This window comes from Nilaparvata lugens, chromosome 1 (assembly GCF_014356525.2).
Source record: "Nilaparvata lugens isolate BPH chromosome 1, ASM1435652v1, whole genome shotgun sequence".
Classification (NCBI taxonomy): Eukaryota; Metazoa; Arthropoda; class Insecta; order Hemiptera; family Delphacidae; genus Nilaparvata; species Nilaparvata lugens.
This window is the reverse complement of record NC_052504.1, coordinates 34,465,416-34,477,658: the sequence shown is the minus strand read 5'-3', so window position 1 is coordinate 34,477,658 and position 12,243 is coordinate 34,465,416. Positions and strand designations below refer to the sequence as shown.

The 12,243-nt window shown below is 36.8% G+C and overlaps 1 protein-coding gene across 2 annotated transcripts in view; it reads right to left on the bottom strand.

Moving 5' to 3' along the window:
• Window positions 1-12,243, bottom strand: part of LOC111048265 (piwi-like protein Ago3) — a 64,134-nt gene that overhangs the window by 11,598 nt on the left and 40,293 nt on the right. For both annotated transcript variants that reach the window (XM_022334137.2, XM_039426805.1), the window contains exon 14: window positions 10,176-10,370. In XM_022334137.2, the coding sequence (XP_022189829.2) occupies window positions 10,176-10,370 (195 nt within the window). The remainder of the gene's footprint in view (window positions 1-10,175; window positions 10,371-12,243) is intronic.

The following is a 12,243-nucleotide window of genomic DNA, read 5'->3' as shown; positions in this document are numbered from 1 at the left end:
ACAATTTCTTGGACTATCACAAAATGATTCGAAACTATGCTAAAATAGCTAAACCACTCACTGCTGCTTTGAGAAAAGATGTAAAGACTAAAGATCAATCCCAATAGCAAGGACTACAGGGAGGCTTTTGAAAATTTGAAACTAATGTTACAAAACAGCCCCATCCTACAATTACCTGACTTCTCGAAACAGTTTCTTGTCACCACAGACGCGAGCAACTTTGCCATCGGAGGTGTATTGTCCCAGAAGTTTGATGGTAATGACCTCCCAATAGCCTATGCATCACGAACACTTAATAAGAGCGAGGTTAACTTATCGACTATAGAGAAAGAGCTACTTGCTATTGTATGGGTATGTAAACATTTCAGACCATATCTATACGGACGAAAATTTTTGATTCAAACAGACCACAAACCTTTACAATGGCTTAGAAACATAAAAGAACCTAATTAAAACTACTCAGATGGAAGTTACTTTTAGATGAATTTGACTTTGAGATTAATTACGTGCAGGGAAAAACCAATCACGTGGCAGATGCACTGTCCCGCATACCCTCGCAGCCCATCAACGAAGACCTACTCTTTCATGGCTTTTACGACGTAAACATAGACGATCTGATTCAGTTGAATAGTAACGATGACCCACCACCGATAGATGATCCTAATGGTTATCTTGATGACATCGCGAATGCTTTAACTCGATTCAATAATCACGATGATGCTAATGCTAATACTTCTGAACCCCATGATATGGAAAATAATGATTGTGGTACTGATAGCTCTGTTTTCGATATGAATGACTATATTCTTCTTCGTGAAGACAATGCCGATCATATCGATACTCATCAACCAACTAAAGAAATTGACAATGCTTTACCAATTCATAATGACACTGACAGCCTTGTGACAATTCATTCAGCAGACAGTTCAAATGAACAAATTCAGATAGTAGACGACGATAAAATATTGAACGTTGAACATAATCAGATACTTATTGAACGCAGAAACAAAACACATACCCTTCAGAAAATTTATGATAAGAACAAACTACTTCTCTGTTTTCAAGACCCCTTAGATTTCGAACACATAACAAATTTTGTTTAGAATACCTGAAACCGAATACCACTTATGGTGTATATTGCTCAAAAGATGGTTTATTGAGTAATCAGTACGAATCAATGTTCAACAACTTTGCTAAAGTCATTAAGGAAAGTTTCAACTCAGTTAAGATTAAGCGGTATAATGAAGTTAATCTTGACATTACTGATCCCGACAAACAAAAAGAAGTAGTTTGCAATTATCATACTGGAAAAACTTATCATAGAGGAATTTCAGAGAGTTACTCACACATTCGACGACGGTACTATTGGCCTTCAATGATGCGTGATATTACTAACTTCATAAACAAATGCCCAATATGTTTAAAGACTAAATACGAACGTCGTCCCATTCGTGCAGAATACAAAGTATCCCCTACTCCTACAAAGCCCTTTGAAAAACTGCAACTTGATGCCTTTCAGTATGACAAACGTAAATTTTTATCAATCATCGACTGTTTCTCCAAACGACTCGTAGTCTACCCCCTCACGAGTCTTAATCAAATCGAAGTAAAAGACCATCTCTTCGACTATTTTTTTCTCTATCCAACCCCCAAGATCGTACAGATGGACAACGGCAGAGAATTTGACAACGCTGGTTTACGTGATTTTCTAAAACTTTATGAAGTCGAACCTTATTATGTTACCCCTGGTCATCCAGACTCGCAAGGGTTAATTTAAAGAACTCACTCCACTCTAATTGAACTTTTAAATTCTATCCAACTTCAAAATAGAAATAATACCACTGAAGCCAACATGAAAACGGCCGTGATTGCGTTCAATAACACACTCAATTGTACCTTAAAAATGACACCAATGGAAATAACATTCGGCATCTCTGAGAATTATTTTCTGAATGACACTACAGAACAGCTTATCACTGAAGAGCGTACCAAAGAGTATCACGATAGTTTACAGCTTATACACAGATTGGTAAAAGATAAGGTAGAGATGGAAAAACTAACTAGGACAGAATTATTGAATAAGAATAGGGAAACAGACGTCGAAATCCCCTAAGCCCCATTTATTAAAACAACCTTCAATAAAAAGAACAAGCCAAAATTCTCCCAAGTACAATATGATAAACAACAAAATGTTGCTACAAATCCCAGAGCAATTCAAAAGCGACCATTCAAAATGTATCCTAATAGGATGAAACGACCACGGAAAATTGTTACAAAGAACAATAATAGCCCAGTCAAATGGTCGTTATTCAGGAAACAGCCCCGAAAGAATTTTTCTCGACGGTTCTATATGTATTTTGGGGCGCTGAATTCGAATCTGAAATTTGCTGACACGCCAGAGGGCGGCTTCACCCCCAAAACCCCCAAAATTTCGGACTTTTTCCCATTTTATCTCGTGAACCTTGTGTTCCTCAAGAAAAATCATTCTCGGCAAAATTAAAGAGAATAAGATTTACAATAAATTGAGTGGTCGCGCAGGATCTACCATTTTTTTTCCGGAGCTACGAATTTTCAAAAAAGGGGTATTTTTCAAGGGGTTTTCAAAACTATGCAAACCTACCACTTCTACCCTATACAACATGGATGTTTTTCTAGTATGATAAAAAACCACACATTACGTGAAAGAACAATTCATTAAGAACAGGATTCCTTAGGAATTTTAGATTTAGTAGTGGTGGGAGGGGGGATATACCCAAAAATAGAAAATCATGTCCTACAGCCAAAATACAAATTTTTCATTATTTATTTATTTAATCACTCAGAATAAATTACACAACTTACAGAAAAGTACCACAGGCTTATAAGTCCAAAACGGTTCCAATTCTAATTTATGCAACAGTCCAAATGTAGCTAGGTTATGTGTCACTCAACATTTATCAATTACATCACAATATTCAAGACACACAAAAATACCTTTATTTTTATTATAATACCTTTTTCAAGGCCTTCCTAACAAAAAATACATATTTTGGCTGAAATCATCTCACGCGGGTCATTTCCTATAAGAATCACCCGTTAGAAACATTTAATTCCAGTATTTCCTAGTGGGGGGTACGTCATAAGGATACGTAAGGATCAAACTTTAAACACTTATAACTTTTGACAGAATGATCGGATCTCCTCGTACTACAGCTCATTCTTCTCAGCTCGTCAAGGCGGTTCAAAATCATGTATCATAATTGAAATTTGATGAGAAAATGAAAAAATCCACTTCTACTGTATTTTAGCCCCTATTTAAATACACAGAAAAATGACCAATTTCTATATTCAAAACTGTGCATCTCGGTAACCCGAAATCTTATTCTCTTTAATTTTGTCATGAATGATTTTTCTTGAGAAACTCAAGGTTCACGAGATAAAATGGGAAAATTGGAAAAAGTCCGAAATTTTGGGGGTTTTGGGGGTGAAGCCGCCCTCTGCCGTGTCAGCGAATTTCAGATTCGAATTCAGCGCCCCAAAATACATATAGAGCCGTCGAGAAAAATTCTTTCGGGGCTGTTTCCTGGAAAACGACCATTTGACTGGACTATAATAAATTTGATTGAGAACAAGATGCTCCTCATTTTGCTGCTGCTGTCAACTATCAAGTAACCGACCAACCGACCAAATCATGTGGAATTACAGCACCACTACACAGTCACACCACCTAACAACTCCATGGCACATACACACACATACATCCACAACATAAACATTACACCACTACATGTTCAACTCATATTGAACACTCTGTCAACCTTCTAAGTGCTAAGGATAGTGATAAGAATCGTTGTAATATCTTACGTTTGTATTTAGATGATATTAATTTAAAATTTGATCATATTAATATAAAGCTAATCTAAATATAGAACCACTAGAAATTATAGAGGATTTTACAGCTGAAAGCAATTACCTACTTCATTATATTCTTATCCCAATTGGAATTTTTGTGCTGTTGATAATACTTGTAGTTATTTATTACAAATGTAAAATCTCATTGAAATTTTGTAATCGAATTATTCCTGATAAGAAACAAATAGCTTGTAACTTAGGCGGACCGTACTCCAAAACCGAAACTCCTACTTGAAAAATTGTTCTTAAACTTTTGTATTAGTATGTATTGATAACTTAGTTGAGTATTGTGTAATATTGTTTAATCAGTTTTTGTATTTTGGGTCTTATCAGTTTTTGGTCGCTGAGGACAGCTTTAAACTTGGGGAGGGAGAAGTTATTCCCATTGTTATCGTGTAGTAGCTGACACAGCACTTAGAATAGTATATAAGCTCTAGTAATTGAGATTATTTGTCTCATTTCTGTATTTTGGGCAGTCACTATGCCGGTTTGTTTCTTGAATAAATCTTTTTAAAAAGGATGTCACGTGTTTCGTTTACTTAACTAAAGACAGAAAATTCAACTTGTTGCTTTTAGGAGTAAAAATTGAGGACTTTTTTGCTATGAATCAGGAAGTTATAGGAATTTTGAAATTTGTGGTCCCTGATTATAATGGAAATTATACTAGAGAATTATGGAAAACAAACAAAATTAAGGGAGGATCGCCTGTAAATTGTGAAGTTGAATTCGATGGTAGTGAAAAGCAATATATTGAGAGCAAAAAGAAAAGTGCAAGAATCAGAAGAGCTCAAAAATGTTCAGATAAAGGAGAATTTCTCTCGTGAGTGCAGGGCAATCAGGAAGCAACTTACCGCACCTTGTAAAATTGAAAGCAGAAGATAGAAGAGTAATTCTAGGAGATTTCAACGCTCAGGTCGGTCTGCAAGAAGACAATGAAGCAAATTTAGTAGGCAAATATGGTTATGGCAGAAGGAATGGAGCAGTACAGATGTTGGTCGATTTCTGTTTTCAGCAGGGCTTGAAGATAATCAATTCTTTTTTTAAAAAAAGAGGTGGAAAAAAGTGGACGTGGATTTCGCCCAATCAACAGACTAAGAACGAAATAGATTATGTGCTGACCGCTCAAAGAGGAATTATTAAGGTTTTGAAGTGGCAGGAAGAAATTTGCAACTGATCACAGATTGATAATAATTGAGCTTTCACCAGATTGGTCAACAAGAAGACCTAGAATAGAGTGGAACAGGACTATGAGCAGAACACCAGTGATTAATAACAATGGTTCTGCTGGATCAGAAAATACAATTGATAAATTTCACTAATCATCAAACTAGTTTACAAGATAGTTATAGTATATTGGAAAGTGCTATAAGACACTTTTAAGGTTTCACAGGCTAACAGCAGCTTGGGTAAATTATCACAAAGCACAAAAGAAAAAATAGAAGCTCGTGAGGATATGAAACATAAAAAACATAAGAATGCAAGAGAAATGTTGGAATATAATTTATTATGCAGATTAGCAAGGTATCATATTCGCATGGATTTACACTAATATGAAAATAATATCATAAATTGAATTCTTGAAACTGAATGAGATGATAAAAACTATCTCGGCAAACATTTTGAGAGCGCTTGTTGATTGTTTCAATAAAATACTAAAAGAGCAATATGTTCCATGCCAGTGGAAATTAGCAAATATAATTCTTCTATTCAAAAAAAGGTGACATTTATAACATAAATAACTATCGCCCAATAAGTATTACATCATGCATCGGAAAGTTATTCATGAAAGCCATGGCAAATCGTATTTAGCCAATCCTTATAATGCATCAACCAAATGAGCAAGCTGGTTTCAGAAGAGGATTCTCAACAGTTGATAATCTACATATAATAAACCAATTGATTGAAAAGTGTTCTGAATATAGAATTGAGATTTTTTTCTGGCATTTATAGATTATAAGAAAGCTTTTGACAGTTTGAATCATGACTTTCTCTTCGTGAGCAAGGAGACCCTGAAGTCTATTTGAATATTCTCAAGAATTATTATGAGAGTAGTGCTGCGAGAATTCGTCTTGAGAGAGCAGGAAGGTATTTCAAACCTGAGAAGAGGAATTTCAATAAGAGGGACTTTCAATATCGGAGTTTCAATAAGATTCCAACCTGAGCCACCTGAGATTTGCCGATGACGTGGTATTGATAGGAAAGTCACTTCAGGAACTGAAGAATAATCAGAGCTGGCAGAGGCAAGTAAGAAAGCTGGGCTTGAAATCAGTGCTGAAAAGACCAACCTCATGACAAATGCGGCCCCAGGAATAATTGAGCTGGATGGAAAGGCTTTGAGTTGGACGCAGGAAGTGGTCTATCTTGGTCAGTGTTTCTCATTCGATAAAAGAGAGGAAAAAGAACTCAAACGAAGACGAACAGCTGCCTGAAACAAGTTCTGGTCGCTCAAATGCATCATGAAAAATAAAGAAGTCAGCTTATCATCCAAAACCAAAGTTCTTAGATCGTGTGTGTTCCCCACTCTTACGTACGGCGCACAAACCTGGGCCTGTAGAGCTAGCACTATAGACTCTATTCTTAAAACCCATTTGGCTATGGAAAGAAGCATTCTGAACATTCACCGTATGCAAAGATTTCGCACTTCAACCATCAAGAGCAAAATCAAGTTGGAAGACGTCATTGTAACTATAAGAAGACTGAAGTGGAAATGGGCAGGACACGTTTCGCGACTACAAGACGGAAGATGGACGAAGAAAGTGACTGAATGGGAGCAGTTGTGGAGGAAGAGGAACGTCGGCCGGTCAAGAGTGAGATGGAAGGATGACATCGTTGGAGAAGCAGGAGTCAACTGGATGGTAGCATCCAGAGATCGACAGAGATAGCACAACCTGGGGGAGGCCCATGCTCGGTGACGGGCTTAGTATCCAAAACAAAACAAAAAAGGAAAAAAGACTATTGATTGATTTGAATTAATTTCAAAAATATTTTGAAGTATTTCAGTACTGTAACTAACTTATGTATGTTTTGGACAAAATAAAGGCTTTACTTATTTATTTATTACATGCTTATATGGGAGATTGTTAGATGAAATATCATGGTGACAAAAGATTTCTTGAGATTAAGAAAGAAAAAACTGGACATAATCCTGAAAAACGAAATTATTGAATCAGTCAGTTTGAAGTAGAAAATCATATTCACCCAATCCTGTTTATATCAAGTGTAATGTTCCGGTTATATTTCTATAAACAGTAAAGGTATTGATGATTCATGATCTTTGATATAGCCAGCTATGGGTCGCTTTCTCCAAAGTTGGTTTAGCTATTCTTCTTCTTCCTTTCACTAGTTAGCCATTACTGCCTGTTCCGAACCTCTGTGCTCTAAAATCAACCCATCTCTTCCTCGGTCTCTTCTTCCAACGGCTGATAGAGTAGGGCCTGTCCTGTCTGGGAATCCGGTCATCACTCATCCTATCAACATGCTCCAACCAATCATTCCTGTTCCCATTTAATCTATCTCTTACAGCAAAGATGTTAGGCTGAGTCCGTATATCTGAATTCCTGCAGCGATCTTCTCTACTATAGTAAGTTCCACGTTATCCACGTTATAATGACAGTGGAGAAAGATAGGAGAACAACGTTGCCAATCCTCTGTCTTGTCAATGCCTTCTATTGAGGGTAACTGATACCGGTTTATTAATGTAATATTAACTGTTCTTGTTTAAGATAATAAATTATATTTTATCAAGCAAGAAATTAATTTTTCAATGATTTCACAATGAATTATCATAATCAAGATTGAATATTTTGTTAATTATATTTCTACATTGTTAAAAATCGATCTGGCAACAGAGCAAAGCGAGAAAGAGCTATCCGCTTTGTTGAATGATAGACAAGTATAGCAATACATTATTGCTGATCAAACACTGCCATTATAACGTGGACCTCACTATACATCCACATGCTCTACGGAGGAATCTCATCTCTGATGCTTGCAACCTGCTCTCATCATGCTTGGAAAGTACCCTGTTTTCGCTTCCATACAATAGTGTATTCCGGCAATGATGATATTATTTCGCCTTTGATACTACTGAATATCATCAAGCTCATTAGACCAGTAGGATTTTAAATCAGCGATTTCTTCCCTATCAGAGAACAGTTTTCTTTCAATTGTTTAATTTCATCTTTTAACGGACGTAATGAGCTGCACCTCCAGTGCTGCTCCAATAATACTAGACACACTATCACTAATACTAGTTGCGAGATTGTCTAAGAATATTTTATCTTTTATCAATAACGACACAATGGTAGCAACAGTAACATGTGCTATCTGATTAGAAGCAGTCAAAGATTCTGATTCGCATGCCGGTGAGATTGGCTCGGCTGTAGACGACAGAGACTCAGCTGTTTGAGAGATAGAGACGTCATCACCACCCTTATCTTTCGCATTGCCGGTTTGAGATCGTAGAACAGCTTTGTTTGAAGACATTTCAAATCACAATATTATTCGAAAATCACAACTTACTGAGAATAATTGAAAACCCTTATTAGAAAGATATTACACTAATAAACATGTATGAGAAATATTAGCTTAAAAATCGATGAAATAACAGTGGAAAAGAGATGTTAACTGAGAGCCCAAATTAACGTGCGTTCAGCTTGCCATCTCCTCTCTGTACTGATTTGATATACTACTACAGCATTATGATGCATATAAATATAGCTATATAAATAACAATATAATATGTATATAAATAACATATAATGTATACAATATATAAATAACGTATAGCATATGCATATGATGTACTATAGCATTGACTTAGCAAATATCAGTTTAGCTGGTTAACACAAGATCGTGAATACTTGCCTACCCTACTTTCTATTGGTATTTCTTACTGTACGCAAGTATCTAAACTAGTGCCCCCCTGTGTCGGAGAACTCGTTCAAGAACTTTTGTATTGTTATCTTTGAAACCCGCAACTTTTAATTATACAGAGTTGGTGAAAATTATGGAAACAGATAAATATTTCATTTACAAGAATAATTTGATAGTAGGTTTCAGTGGGGATCCTATTTGAAATCAAAATGAGAAGGTGGTCGGTCATGTGATACATGATTTCGATACGTGGTCGGTCATGTGATACATGATTTCAATACAGAGTTCCAAGAGAAAGTGAAAGGCGAAAACAGCACATTATACCGCATGGTATCTCAACCCGTATCAGTTTTTTGATGTAAACGTTGTAAATTATGTTGTATATTAACCAGCGCTGAAATCATGTGTCAGCGCATGAAGGTCTGACTGTGATAGCTTTAAAATAACCTCAGCTAATGTTATGAATGAATGAATGGAAAAACTGTTGTAATTGCTTGCAATTAATTCTTCAGCTGACTAAATGATGAATCAAAACATTTTTTCTTATGCACTTTCAATGTTATATGTTGTAATATAACAGGATATTATCCTGAAAAAGGACAAAGGAGTAAGTCAATTTTGTTGTCCAATGAACTTGACCTGTAAAAAGGTTCAAAGAATACGTGTTAAAAATTTGAACCTGATTGATCAATTCTTCCTAAAGTTATTGTGAAACAGACGAACAACGACTTTGGCCTTCAGTAAGTCAAAAGTGAGAACTCAACAAAATGACAATAAATTGAAATCAAACCTGAATGAAATTCATTATGTGAACTTTAAATGTTTGTTTAATCGAAGCATAATATTTATGAAGAACTGTATTCCCTTTTGTGTATTTTCAAGCATAACATTTTGGAAGTTTGAATTGAATTGGCTCATTTAAAGCTCATTGGCTTGGCTCATTGTCCACTTTATAAAAAATATCCACGAAGACAAATAACGGGTGAAAAGTCATCTAATTTAAATATATTTTTCTTTTTTGAACTAGCTACTAGTAAATAAATCAAGAAACTATAGTCTTTCCTGGGTGCCGGGAGACGCGAAGAGGTAAAAAAACATGCACGTGTGAGAGTGGATTTTGGAGCAAGAAGACCGATTATAGTAGCTACCTAACATCTACCGGTATGTCATAGACTCAACTGAATAATCACAATAATGCTAATCAGTTTCCATGAAAACATTGCAAACTGGTATTGGCTACGAGTCTAGCAATGGATAAAAGTTAAAAATGTTATATGCACAAAAATGCAAGCTCTATATTATTGTTGAATCGACTATAGATTTCATTTGATCTTTTCAGCTACCAATCTTTATAAAATCATTACGATAAATTATAGGATATTTAAAAAATGTTGTCAATGATTACTGACTCTGTTGAAGGCGTTCAAAGCAGCAATGAGAGCTGGCTGGAGGACATCGACGAACTCCTGGCCGACTCCTTGCTGGACAACCTGCGAGTACCATCGAGTCACCTCCCGATTTATTGAAGCGATGAAACCCACCCAACTGGCACCTCTCCTCGACGGGTCGTGGTACGAATCCAGACCGCATATCATCGTATCACCCTGCAATCGCACAAATCATCCGACTCAATAAGAAATCTACATACAAATTTAATAACAAAAATTTCTCAAGAATGTGACATTCGTACATATTGGCCAACTAGTTTGGAGAGAGCTAATATAATTACTTGAGTGATGAACTTATTGTAGAATGTTTAATTACGAAGATCTAGAATGATCGGTCACTACAGAGAAAGAGTTTATAAGAAGTAAAAATAGCACAAAAACTTCAATGGTATTTTTGTAAAATGAGTATTTATACAGGATGATTACCGGGAAACGCATGTTTTTCACTAATGAGAGCTGTTGCAAATCAGAGTAAAAAATGCATTTATTAGTGAAAATACAGAATATGCAATTTCAAAATAAAATTACTTACAATTTATTATTTGAAAATTACATCTCTAAGGTGGTCGCCTGCTGCTTGGATACATTGTTGAAGGCGATCTTTAAAACTTGCTACGGATTTTGCTGACATGTCTCTAGGAATGCCGTTGATTTCCTGGCGAATAGCTTCTTTAAGTTCATGTATTGTTCGTGTTTTGTTTATGTACACTCTAGATTTCAAAAATCCCCACAGAAAGAAATCTGGAATTGTTAGATCCGGTGAGCGAGAAGGCCAAGTGACATCACCAAAACGCGAGATCACTCTTGTAGGGAATGTTCGCCGAAGGAATTCCATACTAATGCGAGCCGTATGTGCTGTTGCCCCGTCTTGTTGCAACCATACATTACGTATCTCCATACGTTGACGGCGCAGTTCTGGCAAGAAATGTTCTTCCAAAATATCCAGGTACCGTTGTGCATTCACTGTGACTGTTCTGCCATCGTTGTCTTGAAAAAAATAAGGACCAATGATCCCCTTTTCACAAACTGCACACCACACAGTCACAGGTAAGCTATGATGAAGTCTCTCTGCCAGTATTTGAGGAGTCTGCACACCAAAATCGTAAATTCTGTTTATTTACTGCTCCGTCCAAGTGAAAGTGCGCTTCATCACTCATAAGGATAACTGCATTGTCATTTTCTTCCAAAATTTCACTCATTCTGTTACAAAAATTGACACGCTGTCTCTTATCTGCTTGACTCAATTGATGACATACTGCCAGCTTGAAAGGATGGAATTTAAGATCTGTGACCAAAATCTTTCTCACAGTTGATGGGCGAAGTCCGAGTGCAGATGCCCGCTTCCGGATTGAGCGGCTAGGACTCTGAACTGTTGCAAGGCGCACTCTTTCAACAGCCTGAGGGGTACTAACTGTCCTGGCAGGTCCAAGAGGTTTCTTCTTAAGCAAAGATCCAGTTGTGTTAACATTATGTATCCCACGCAATATCGTGTTACGATCAGGGATAGCACCATGCCGTGCAACGTTAAAATGTACACAAAAGTCTCGCTGAGTCTGAGTAACTGATTCACCATTTGCGTAAAACCGTCGCATGACGAACGTACGATGCTCAAGGTTCCACATCTCGGCTACAACTGAAACTGCACGCTTCCCCCTCCACAGCACTACAACTTCCCGCCGCCGCCAATCGACATTCCTTGTATACTACACAAGTCAAAAACATGCGTTTCCCAGTAATCACCCTATATTAATTACTGAATAATGGCACTGGTTTGATCTCATCTTTGTGATGAAGATAGAAAATTCTAATTTTTAAATTTTGTGGTGAAGGTGGTGATGTGGTGGATATCCATAATGAATAACACAAATTGGAACTGTCCCAACCACAAGTTCACACTATCGCCAAGTCGCTGGCCAATCTGGTAAGCTTGGCCACATTGACCTTGCCATCCAAACTGGATGCTCTGGAACTGAGGATGCTCCGTTGGCCACTCGCCTTCACTCGACGAAAATCGGAGCGGTGGCAAGCG